This window comes from Gavia stellata, chromosome 19, assembly GCF_030936135.1.
Source record: "Gavia stellata isolate bGavSte3 chromosome 19, bGavSte3.hap2, whole genome shotgun sequence".
In the NCBI taxonomy this organism is placed as follows: domain Eukaryota; kingdom Metazoa; phylum Chordata; class Aves; order Gaviiformes; family Gaviidae; genus Gavia; species Gavia stellata.
In genome coordinates this window covers 2770139-2782871 of record NC_082612.1, presented here as the reverse complement: position 1 = coordinate 2782871, position 12733 = coordinate 2770139, and the positions used below count along the sequence as shown (strand labels likewise).

The 12733-nt window shown below is 47.6% G+C and overlaps 1 protein-coding gene across 3 annotated transcripts in view; it reads left to right on the top strand.

The window, feature by feature from the left end:
• The window catches only part of CCNI (cyclin I), a 34670-nt gene that overhangs the window by 18245 nt on the left and 3692 nt on the right, over nt 1-12733 (top strand). The window contains exons 3-4 of one of the 3 annotated variants that reach the window (XM_059826945.1): nt 8720-8854; nt 12649-12723. In XM_059826945.1, coding sequence (XP_059682928.1) covers nt 8720-8854; nt 12649-12723 — 210 coding nt within the window. Of the gene's footprint in view, nt 1-8716; nt 8855-12648; nt 12724-12733 lie in introns of all 3 variants that reach the window. The other 2 variants (XM_059826944.1, XM_059826946.1) reach the window with 2 other exon arrangements.

Sequence of the window (12733 nt, the reverse complement as noted above, 5' to 3'; positions counted from 1 at the left end):
TAAGTGACCTGGTTGTCAGAGGTGTTGACTATATTTGTAGCTGTGGTTGTCTTCGGGCACGTACGATTTAAGACCCTGGTTTATGGTAAACCAGCCTGTTATTCCATGCTGGCAGTATTCCTGGGATTAGTGATTATAATGTAGGGAGATAAGATTACAGTATAACAAGATAGGTTAGGGACTCAGACAGTGTAACCAAACCAGATTCTTGCGTGAAGATTTCACAGGGACAAGACGCTTGCATTTTTGCCTTGGTGAAGTTGATTCTGGTGGCTCAGAAGCCACCGCCCGCGTTAGACAGTCTTCCTAGCAATCCCTCCCTTGCAGGATTGCGTCATTGCCCTTCGTAGATGAGGTTCCCCACCTGCGCCACGTTCGAGTTGTCGCTGCAGCAGAAGGACTAACCTCAGCCCCGTCTGTGGTGAAGAGCAGTTGTCCTGCTGCCAGGGGCCTTGAGGGGGTCTTAACATCACTGCGGTTGAGGTTTGCAGCACCTCGCGAAGCGTTGTCCTCGGTGGTAAATACTCAGACAAGTTAACAGGACTTTGGGCCGTCTGCCGAATACGAAACCGGGGAGGCAGCTCAGTTGCCTGCTGTGAAAAGTCTGAGTAGGATCAAGTATGGAAACAGCCTGACGGCTAAATCCAGTGTAAAGATTGTGCTCGATAGCAGAGTCTCAGGTCTGGCCTGGACAAATACCAAGTTTGTCCTTCTCATGTGCAATTATGTCATGACGCTGAAGGAGCTCTTCCCCCCCTCCTCCCCTGCACTTTGACAATATCGCTGAGGTCTGTGCTTGGGAGTGTTCCCTGGCCCTCTGTGCTTGTCCCCTGGGGTTTCTGCTCCTGGAATTTCCTCCCCCAGAACTCTGTTGTCTTTGTAACCTTTTTCTTGATATTTTCCAACATGCCAGTTCAGACATTGACTTTATCAGCTAGAATGCCATACTATTAAATGTTTTCTGGCAGTAAATAATCATTAAATTGGATTGAAATCTCTGTGTGCATATGTGTAAAATGTACGAAGGTCAGATTTAAAGGAGAACATAAACACAGCTGTCTGCTCTGGGGAAATCCTCCCTTGCAATGCCAGGGTGCAGCTGAAAACCCTGTATCTGTAGTCACGTATTCCTCTCTGTTCCTACAGTTCGTGACACCTGACTTTTCAAACTGTCACATGTTCCTCCACTTCTGCAGCGTTCATTTTGGCAATGTTGCAGTCACGGACGTGCAGTGTGAATTACCCTATTTTCTGTAACATCTGGAAGAAGGTCATATTCCCTAACATCTACTGCCTTCTTCTGAAAACAGCTACAGTAGCCTAAAACCTCACTTGTATGAAAATGTTGTTTATTTCCCATGACAGTCAGGAAATCTGCATCCTTCTGTGTATCAGATCTGGCAACCCGAAGCGTGTGTAACTTTCCATTCCTTGTTACAAAGGTAGGCTGACTACAGAAAGGGTTTTAATGAAGTCATCTGGTTTGCAAATGAGAAAATGTGAGTGTGTCTACAAAAAAAATCTAACGATCAGATTGGAGGTACACCGTAACTATTTTTCAGGAGTAAACTTTGAGTCTTTAGGAGACATTTTTCGTTCTACTGTTTAAAATGGGAATAAATTCTGTTTCTAAATATGTGTCAGAGTTGAGGTCTTTGAAAGGAAGAAAGAAACTCGTAGTTACAGAAACAGGAAGACTTTACATTTTTAGTGCAGGATGCAGAATCTGTTGGGGAGTTGGGTCCTGATAATGTATGTGATTTTTCTGTTTCGGTTTTACTTTTTGTGTGAAAACTCCCATTTCCTACTGGCATGTGTAATTCTTTTAGTTTCCCTCCTTTAAATGTAGGCCACTGGCTCTGGGTACTTGCACAGTATCAAAGCCAGATGTCACAGGGGCTTTTCAGCCTGAAAAAATACGTGGGCTGAGTCTGGAACCCTCCTGCTGCTTCTGAATGTATTTGGTCTTTTTTTTTTTCCCTTCTTTCCCCCCACCCACCCCTCTCAGGTTATACAATATGCAGATGACATTCAGAAGTTTTCATGCGATTAAGGCTTGAGAAATCAAGCAGTAAAGGCTGGTCAAAGGTTGATCTTTGCGTGTTACCAAGTAACTTTGCAGCAGAGAGGTGTGTAAGCCAAGACTTTTTTATTATTTTTTTATGGAAACCGAGTGTCACTTCTATCATTTCTCCTTTCTTGCCCGTTCTGGCTCTTTCTTTCTGTCTTCTCGTTTGTTCTCTGTACCTCTTGAGGAATCAGGAGACCTCAGTTTATTTCCAGTTTTTCCACTGTCTCACCACATGACCTTGGGTCGGTCTTTTAACCTCCTGGTGCCTGTTTTAGCCTGGGGGCGAATCGGAGACTGACTTACCAATTTTGTAAAACACGGTGAGGTTAGTGCATCCAGCTCTTCTGCTTTGACGAGCAGTAATCCCTCTCCCCAGTGTTTGTGCACGGTAATCTCTCTCCCCAGTGTTTGTGCACGGTATCGTGCAGATGGCAGAGGCTGTGCTGCTTGAGCTCTCTGCCGCCCCACTAAACCGTAGGCAAACCCTGCAAAATGCCGCTTCGGAAAGGCACCTCTAATTCCCAACCGGTACAAGTGAGAAGCAACCCAGTGGGCATCAGTTGGGGGTCTCTCTGGCCTAAAACCAGCAATCCTGAGACCCAAGGAAGGACCGATTTGGCTGCGATGTTTACAGCTGACCTTTTCAGAAGCCTCCCAGTCCTGATAAAGGTCACCTGCTTGCTCCCCGAGGAGCCCGGAGCAGGACTAGGCAGAAACAAGTAGGCTAAAGAGCAAAACCATCTCTGTCTAGGACAGCAGACACTAAAGGAAAAAAATTATCAGGTAAGGTGTTTTTCCTAGATTAGGCAGCAATAAAATTGAGTCATGTTTGAGTTCACAGGTAATATTTTTTTTTAGACTGCATTTTCCAAAAGTCTCAAGGTATTCTTAGAGATGATTTGTACTGTGCTCGCACTCTGGAGCCTGAGTGACGGCCTCCGGCCCGCCTGTCTCCGGCAGCGAGCGTGCAGCGGGCCCCGCGGCAGGGTTGCTGGGTCGGAGGCGGTAACCAGGCGAATCGGCTGTCGGTAAACGGGAAGCAGAACAAGAGCTCTGTGTGCCTCTCACCATCGCCAAGGCCTCACAGGCAGCTTTCTGACAGAATGCCTAAGAAATGGGGCTTGGGGTACTGATTTGGGAATCGGACAAGTAAGATATTAACCATCACAGATGCTGGAGGCCTCGAGTCTGTGTGTTTTGTATGGGGCGCTGTATTCCCTCCCTTGGGCAGAATTGCTGACCTGGGAGGGGTAAAATGACAGAGGTGGTGAGTGCGGTGCTGCCATTTCATTATTCGGTATAGTCACCTGCGGTCCCGGCGTGTTGACTGGCCTTGTGTCATGTTATGTAAAATAGCTGTCAGGAATCCTTCACAGAAGGTTCCTGTTCGCTGACAGCATTTAAAGGCAAGTTTGTCAATAGGGTGACGGAGAGGATATTTCTCGATAAGGAATCAAGAAAATAATGGCAGGAAGCAGGTCAATGTGATGTACCCCTGCTTTACGCAAGAAGAAAGAGAAGTTGACATCCCTCCGCTTCCCCATTTGTGTCCCAAACACATTCTGTTAGCTCCGTAGTTCTGCAAGGTGGCTTATTTGTGTTCGTCCTGAAACGGAACTGATGGGTTTACACACACTGTCGTGCTCTGAAAAGGTGGGAATTAGCATCACGTCTTCCGCTTGGAAAAGAAGATACAGGTCTGTCACTCACACGTGGGTTTGGAATAACTTTGATAGGTTTGCACATCTGACAGGCATGTTGCGCTCCTCCTCCTCGCATTTTGCACTGATACCGGCAGGGCTCGGGGCGTGCAGCATTCTGTCCGCTGCTCCCGCCGGCCTCCCGATGGATGGCGGTGTTTGTGTGCTCCGCAGGCGCAAGACAGGAAAAGAGCTGCAGAAACCTCTTCTGTTATTTTAGGGAGGTGCCAAGCAGGACTAAGCAGGATGGACAGGGAGGGAAGGACTACTGTTAAAGAGCGGTGGTTGACCTTGCGCTCTGCAGGAGCCTTCAGCCTGCCACGTTACACGTCACCGTGGGTGCCAAGCACAGGGTTGACCAAGAGATAGCTGTGGGCAGGTGGTTCTAAGCGTGCAGGGCAGTTTGTAAAAGTTACTTTAAGGCAGCGCGGCAGCAGCACTGTGTGTCTTCACTCTCGGTAAAACTCTGTCAGGCACTTTTACGAGAGTCCTGCCTGTGCTCCATGGGGTGTTTCCCGCGGAGCGAAACAGTTCTGAAATCCCTCACGCTTCATGCAGCTGCCTGCTGGCTTCCTGCTGCGGGCGAGCAGCTGGTGCCAGTCCAGAGCAAAGCACTCGGGCCCCTGCACGGGCTCAGTCTGCGATGGCCGGTGCGGGAGGGGGGGCAGGTAACGTCCCCCCGCAGCAGCCGGGGGTCCTGGGCACCCACGGGCGCACACCGTGAGTAGGGCTGTGGCCCAGTCAGGTGCCTGATCCTGGTGGTGATTGTGGCGAAGAGCTGGGAGTGCTGTCACTGTGGTGATGGCGGATCTCAGGCACGCGTCTGCTAACCTGCGGTGCCGGGATGGGCAACCAAATCTATAGGTCGGCCCTTGCTCTGATCTGGCCTCCCCGCCAAAAAAAAAAAAGGGGAGGGGGAAGCACCAGCCAGAAGAGAGAGATTGTTCTTCAGCCCTGAGGGTGGTTGTTAGGTCTGTCTCGGAGCAACCTGCTGCTGCTGTGTGAAAACGGAGCCTGGGCTTGGGTTAGTTTTCCCTAATTAAAGCCGTCACGCTGGGCTATCGTGCTCTTCCACCCCGGCCGGGGGTTAAGTTCTGCAGCGGTGGGTTTGTGGTGACAAAACAAAGAGCTGGCCACACGCGGACGCAGTGAGTGGCAGAAGCCGACGTCTATGGGAAAGTACCTCCACACCAAAGAGGAACTTTTGCTTTCCAGCCCAAAGGGACTTTTTTACTTTCAGCCACTGTAGTGTCTCGTTTTTGCTTTTAATTTTATATAACTAAGGAACAAGGACCTCACTGCTTAATTAATTTTACAGGGCTGCATTTCTTATTTGTGTTACTAGGATGACATGGGTACACCTTTGAGGGAGAGGGATAAAGACCGATACCTTTGTGTGGGAAGCTCCTTGCCCTGCTTGGAAGTAGCAGCAGGGTTTGTGGGTGTGGTGGGACCAGTTCTTACTCCTTCTGCCTGCCTCTTAAAATGGCCCATAACGAACTTCCCTAGCGCCGATGGGAGGAGGTTTAAACTCACCTGGTCTTTCTGTCTGAGGGGATTCTTCCCCCCCCGGCCCTTGGGCTCCTTTATTTGCAGTTAGAGACCGGAGTAGACTTCTGTAGAAGTAATGTTGTTGCAGAAGTAATGTTGTTGCAGAAAAGAGCTGGAGATTCATCTCCTTCCCTTTGCTTCCCCCGATAGTTCTTAAGCAGCCAGATTTTATTTTGAAGCCTTACTTCTACTAGATGTGAGTTCACTTTGCAGTTGTTCCTTCATGTTAAAGGAACATAATGCTCTGTTTGGGGGCTGGGCTTTGTTCGTTTTCATTTTTTATCTTGCTTAGATACACTGTTGTTTTTCAGTGGTTCAGATTAAACACCCTTTCTTTTTCACATGGAAAGGACAGATGTTACCAGGGACTGAGCGTACAGCTGCTATTCTTTATGTTACGGCCTTGCCATTTAAAGCTAACTCCCGACTCTGAAATTTTGCCTTTTGGCCTCACGCTGCCCGTGAAGGGTGAGAAAATAGAAGGGCAGATCTTGGGAGGAGAGACGACTGAGAGGCAGCATGGAAAGACGATCTTACCCTTCCCACCCGTGCTGTTTTTAGGAGAAGGCCAAACCTTTTGCGTTGGCACCCACAGGGAAAACAGCGCTTAGCCGGGACAGACACTGCCAGGAGCTGCTGAAGGTGATGCCCACTTCTGCCAGGATCTAGCAGGAATAGGATTTGCCAGGAATGGAAGGGGAAATGGGAAAAATCCCCCCATGCTGCTGAGGCACGGCCCTGCCTCCCCAGCAAGGAGGGCAACAGATGCCATTTCCGCCCCCTCCGTTAGAGCAGATGTCGTGCAGGAGGGAGCGCAGGGCAGGCAGAGGCTACTGCCCGTTGGTGCTGCACTGGCGGTGCAGCTCTCCCCTTGCCGGCCAAGGGCCCGAGCCCCTTCCTGCTGGTTTCACCAGTAAGGCTGCTGCGGCAGGACCAGGGCAGTGATTTCAGAGTCAGAGGCAGGTTTTTAAAGTCAAGTTTATTTTGTTTGATGGGGTGGTTTCAGGTTGGCTTTTAGCAGGTGAGCTTACCTGCTGGATTCACCCAGATATTGCATTTCCAAAATAATCCTTTAAGCTGCTTGAAACGTTTTAAGTCCACAATATTGTCCAAACCTGGCTGTGGTTATAAGTTCTTTTGTATGGCTTTGTCTCCCTCCATTTAAAAATGGGCGCAATGAATAAAGCAATAAGGAACTTCATCTTACGTCCCACTCCTCCCTTTTCTGCCTGTTTTAGGTTCAGCTGTGCAGGTCTCGCTTTGCTATAGGGGAAGTACGCTCTATAAGGACAACCAGTAAATGACATAGCGTTGCCCATTTTTCTCCCCACATACATTCTAGGTCCCTATCCTGCTGTCCAAAAGATGTTTGTAGCAGAGCATTTAATAAACTCCTTACTGCTGTGGACTGTATTCATTATACTCCCAGTTCGCGTCGAACTAGCATTTCTGGAACGAGCGCAACGCATTGCAGACAGCTGGTGTCCTGCCCCTGGTGGGGCTCAGATTTCACCCTTAAAAATTGCAATGACAATTTTAGAAAGAATCGTTATTTCTTTCAATTGAGGAAACTAATTTTCTCTTCTCTCCTGAAAAATGGTAGGTGCTTTTTAAAAAGCCACGCTACAGTCAAGTGGCATCCAGAGGTCCCAGCTGAGACCAGTCCTGCTGACGCTGTTGCAGTCGGGGCTTCAGGAGAGAAAACAAGGCAGGACTTTGTTCTCAGAGAAGCACCTGATATAGCACTGAAGGCACATTTTGCAGGCAGAGGTAGTGTCGCTTTATTAGCTCAGCTAGTACAGCTGGAAAAAACAGCTTTGGCTTGCACAACCCGTGTCTTTAGACTAGATCCCTGCTACAGCAGCACTGTTACTGTTGTACTTTTTCTAAGGGAATTGGGCAGCCGCATTTTGGCGGGACGCGGGGCCGTGAGCAGCAGTAACCGGCTGTGCACCTACTGCCACGGAGCCCAGAACTCAGCCCCTGGGCTCGAGCCCTGCCACCTTCCCTGCACCTTCTGTCCCACGCGGTGGTGAAGGTGGAGCTTGGCACCAGTAAGGAAGTTAAGCACAGAGTAAAGATGTCACACTGCAGGTAACAATGAAAGGTGTGAAGCCAGTGTCCTCGTGGAGGCCCTGGTGTAATTACAGTTCTGCCTACAACGCTCTGCTTTCACACATGTTCTTGGCTCCACAGCAGGAGAGTCAGTAGAGCTGTTACAAAGCGCGTTACTGTCTGTGTAAGGCACGCGGTAGGTACTTTGGTGATAGATGTAGCCTGAACTATTTATTTTGCATCAATGTTGGGTGTTTTTATTTTCTAAAATTCTCCTACTTTTCCCCCCCCATGTTATTGCTGGGAGGACAGCTACAACCCAGCCCAGCAGTGGTATTTGTTTGTGCAAGCCCTTAGCTTTCTTTTCCACAGTAACTGGTCAGCCAGCTTTTCATACATTTTCTTTCTCTTAAACCATCGCAGCAGTAGCCAAAGGAGCACAAGGACCCTGAGCGTAGCAGAAGAAATTTGTTTGGTTTTACTTCTCACTCGTGGACACATCCTTGCTAATCACCCCAAATAAATAATCCCCATTGAAGTGAGACCAGACCTTTACTTGGTTGAATTGAAGCGCTCTAGAAAAGCTGTAAATGTTTCTGAAGAAAGTCAGAGAGAAAGATTTTATGTCAATGACTGATCTGTATGTGTGTTTGAAATTCAGCTATTGTGCAAACAGATCAAGGGTGGTGACTTGGACCAAAAACTTAAAAAAAAACCCCAAACCCAACCTCTTTTAGGTGGAATTGTACCTGCTTTACCCCAGTTCCTAGTTAACTCTGTTGCCAAAGGTCTTTTGTAAGCTGTTTGGACTTTTCTTTTTTTAACATCTACTGAGCTAAAAATACCCCCATAATTTGAAGGAAAAATAAACCTTTCCTCTCAAAACACCAACTCAGTCCCTCCCCTCTTCTGTTTGGCAGGAGCTGTGCACCCGCCTGGCTCCCACGGCATGTCTGGTTTTGTTCAAGCTGGGCATTTCTGTGTGTCTACATGGTTCTAACGAGGTTTAAAAAAATAATAAATCTCTTGGAGCTAAGCTAGAGAATACCCTGTCAGTACTTGAGAAACTACAAGACATCCTTCCTCTTTTCCCCAACACACAGTGAAATTTCTGAGCTATGTTTGAAGTTACTGTAAGGAAAGTTGTCATTTCGAGGGCAGATTTCTTGGGATGGGGTGAGTAACTGCAAGAACAAAGCAATGATTTAGGCTGGCTCGAGGCCCCCCCTTTCCAAAGGCGTCTTTGTTTCCGTGCTGAATAACTCCTGCAGAGGTAAAATGTTTGGTCTTTTCTGACTTGCTCAGCCTCTGTATAAGAATAGTTTGTTTTTCTCTCCAGCAGGATGTAGCCATTTCTCCAAAGCAGAGGGATGAGGTCATTCAGTGGCTGGCCAAGCTCAAATACCAGTTCCACCTTTATCCAGAAACGCTCGCCCTGGCCATCAGCCTTTTGGACAGGTTTTTAGCTGCAGTAAAGGTAAATGTTTGCAGATACATAAACTGAAATCGATTTAAACCACCCATTCAGCTGTTTCTGTGTACAGTCCTAGTGGTGAGGCTGTACGGAAACGCTTACTTCTCCCCTGTGCTCTCCCCTGTGCTCTCACACAGGTATAGGATGTTACCTGCACTACTCCAGGAGCTTAATTTTGGGTTGTGGAACTGGCAGCACACACTGCCGCCAGGAACTTTTGGAGGTAGATTCTTTCCGTAGTCATTTTTCACCTGGAGAAAGTAGCCCTTGCTTTAATGAGAACACACAGTTCTCGGGGAACTGACCCAGTGCTTATACCTGCCAAGAATATTTTCCCTCTTTCCTCTGTTTGCCCATTTCCTTCATGTAATGCAGCTCATTAGTTTAAGTGTATATTAACCTAAGAGAAAAGCAGCACCCTTCCTCTTCAACTACATGCTTGCTCTTCACCTGGTTTGAATGTTGAATTTGCCTCAGCACAGTACCTGTTCCTTTAAGCAATCAGAAAAAGAGGCTGCAGAGAGGTTATGCTTTAGATAAAAAGAGAACGGTCTCTACCTTATGTAAACCAACTTGGAAAGCTAAAAGAAACACCTACTAGCCTGCAGTTAGAAATGTAGGCCCAGTGGCTTCTGACAGACAAGTCAGGGAAAGTCCTTGCTCACCTCTTAATTTCTCTGGGGTTTTAACTGCATTTAATCTCATTTGTACCACCTAGAACTGCTGGGAGCACCTGCTGGCAGCGAACTAGCTGGAGAAAAGAAATAAATGTTTGAGGACAGGTTTGGGCCTGGTAAGTGTGCTAGTGCAGGGCAGTGAAAAAAAAAAAATAGGGGAAGAAGATACAGCCAGAAGTGATTGCTTTTTGGGGGAGTAGTTCACTACTAACCTGCTCTATAGCCAGTCTGACAGACTGAGAACTTAAGACTGACGTCAAGTCAGACAGGCGTGAAGGAGAGAGAGGTAAGCAAGCATGGGTGCGGGCCATCAAAGCAACAGGCTGTCTACTCCTGCTGTGCTCGAACAGAACGGAGAATATATATGCCTGTTTGGGTTTAAGGCTGTTACGCCATAGAAACTGTTTGAAAAAACCAAGTTAAAAACCAGCGTTTGGGTACCTGCAGCTGGGATCTGGTGCTCTTCTGTCCCTGTGAGTGTGCCACGGAAGCAAGTTAGATGTGCTGTGCCTGGGCCGTGTTTGGCACCCGCGCAAGCGACTGAACAAACTGTGGGACAACCTGAAATCCCTGGCCTTGAGTTGTGAAGTCAGGCATTGGGTAGCCTTAATCTCTTGCCCTATTTGCTCAGTTACATCCCCTACTCAGCAAATCTGCTGTTTCATCTGTGTGTGTGTCTAATCTCATCACCAACGCTGTTAAGTGAGCAATATAGCTTAGGAGAGCGAAGCAGAAGAACGTATTCTCAGCCTGTGCACTTACATTTCCATGTGACTTAGTTTGGTAGAACGCAAGTGACATCATTCGTTAACCTACCTTATCAATACTAATAAACATTGATAATGTTTTAATTACAAGCCATGGAAGTTTTTACTTTTAAGGAGATCTCAAAGTAGCTGATTTACTGAAATACTGAGATGGGAAATAGATTTAAATCCCTCAATAGCTAATGCCCTCGAGTACAGTTTTTCTTTCAGTAATTTACAGTAGCCAAGGAGTCTGCAAAGAAAGTATGAGAATATGAGTAAGCAGTCCACTGCGTGCTTCAGGCAGTGAGCAGGAACGCGGAAAGGTGTTTTGTCTGGGTGAGCACTGTTCAAACAGCTCAGGGCTTTGTACTCCCTGCCCCAGTTTTCCTCTCCCACGAAGCTGTCATTCCTCTGATGCAGCTTAACTCCTGTTTTTTTACCAGGCGCTTCAATGGGGGATTTTATTACTAAGACAACTAGTCCCTTCCCTTCACTGTAAACAAGCTCTGAAATTGCTCGGTCTGGCTGCCCCTAAGGCTGTTACCCAGTCATGCTTTGGAGGCCCAGCCAGCAGCGTTCGGTGTAACTCGCTGCACAGCACTCTTAACCCTCCGCAGAGCCGTGGTTACAGCCAGGCTCAGCGGCACTTGCCCACGTGTGAGGAGCGGGCAGGGCAGGGAGAAGCTCCTGTAGGAGACCAGGATGGGTGACAGGTTTTACCACGCTTTGGCAAAAGAGAGAGTTGTTCCTTCCACGTCAGTCTGTAGAAGGGATGCACTTAGGAAAGCGAGGAAACAAAATTATTTTTAAAAATAATGGGGAGACTAAGCTTCCCTGATGGTAGGAACCTGCTTTTCCCTGAATACGATGCAGAAGGTGTCCTCTTTTGCTGTACATTATTTTGTGCTAACTTGACAGTTCTCTTTGAACCTGCCTGTGTGGTCAAGAACAAGTTACAGTCTTGCCCTCAGGGAATGTATTCTCTTTGCTTTCAGTGACACCTGAATGCACAAGCGTATGTGTGCATGTGCACCCCTGCGCATAAGTGTGGATTCTCTATGCGTATTTAAGTTGAAGTTTAAATGTCCTTAGAAAGCCAAAGCTCTAGGCGTAGCATGGTCCTTTTTAAGTAACTGAGGCTGAACATAGGTCAAGATCTTCAGTTTGGACACGATCCTGTGTTCTCTTGTTGCTTTCTGGAAACAGCATTCTGGATTTCTTGACAGCTCGTTGCGCGAGTGTAACGTGCAGCATCTCACCCTTCAACCACCCCGTAGCTCTGTTGCATCTGCTAAATTTACCTAGCAAGAATAAATCATGGCAACAGTTCAGGCTGCAAGTAGATTTTCACATTCGGTGCAGGATTTTCACTTACCTTTGCTTTCAGCATCTCCTAACATGGACAGAGAGGAGCAGTTGCCAGTAGGCTATTGGAGGGGGGCACGGCTCTGCAGCTGTCTACTCACTCGGCTGTGACAAGGTTTAGAAAGAGTGCCTCCGCATTTCCTAGCCCCCAGCCACTAAGGAGCAGGGAGACACATCCTGTGGTTTTTAGGGTTATGTTGGAAGTCCTTTGTCAGACAGTCAAATTGACAAAGATGGCTGCTAAGCAAAAACTCCAGCAGACGTGCCACACTTAGAGCGTGTGCTTAGTCTGGACCATCACAGGGACTATCCAAATACTTACAGTCCATGTGTCCTGCTTGCCCCTCACCCCCCCGACCAAGGCCCATAAAAGGCATTTTTGATGCACATGGAAACAAAAAAATGAAATCACCCTTTCCCCTTCAAATTTCACTTACCTTGCCTAAAACAACTCACTGTAGAAGGGACCAGAAGCTCTCCCTTGATAATCCATGAACCACAGTTTTGAGAACTGCAGTGCAAAATTACATGTGTGGTGATCTTTATGGGTGTTTTTTACTTCCCTAAGCAAGGACCGCGTTTTTAAATTTTCTGTTCATTCCTATTCTGTGTCAGACCCCCAGCAGCACTAACAGGAGAGCTCTGCTGAAGCAGGTAGAGTGGCAATGATTTTTTTGCCAGGTGACAATCCGGCCCTTCTGATTTTATCTTTCCTCTTTCTATTGCACTGCATAAAAATGAGCTCTTTCCTCTCCAGCGCTGCACATCAGCGGGTGCCAATTTCGATCATGGGGCTGGCAGATTGCTGTTCTGCCTTACGTCACGGAGTATGGATTTTTGCTTGGCACGGCTTGCCACCGGCGTGGCATAATTGGAGGTCAGCCTGCTGATCCAGAATGTGTTGGATGGGCAGCTGAGACCCTGGGGCTCAGGATGTCCAAACAGAAAGGATTATGCGTAATTTTTGCATCACATTCACAGACCTCTCTGCTTTTCTGTACCATAGGCCCGTCCAAAGTACTTGAACTGTATTGCAATCAGCTGCTTCTTCCTTGCTGCAAAGACCATTGAGGAAGATGAGGTAATTATTT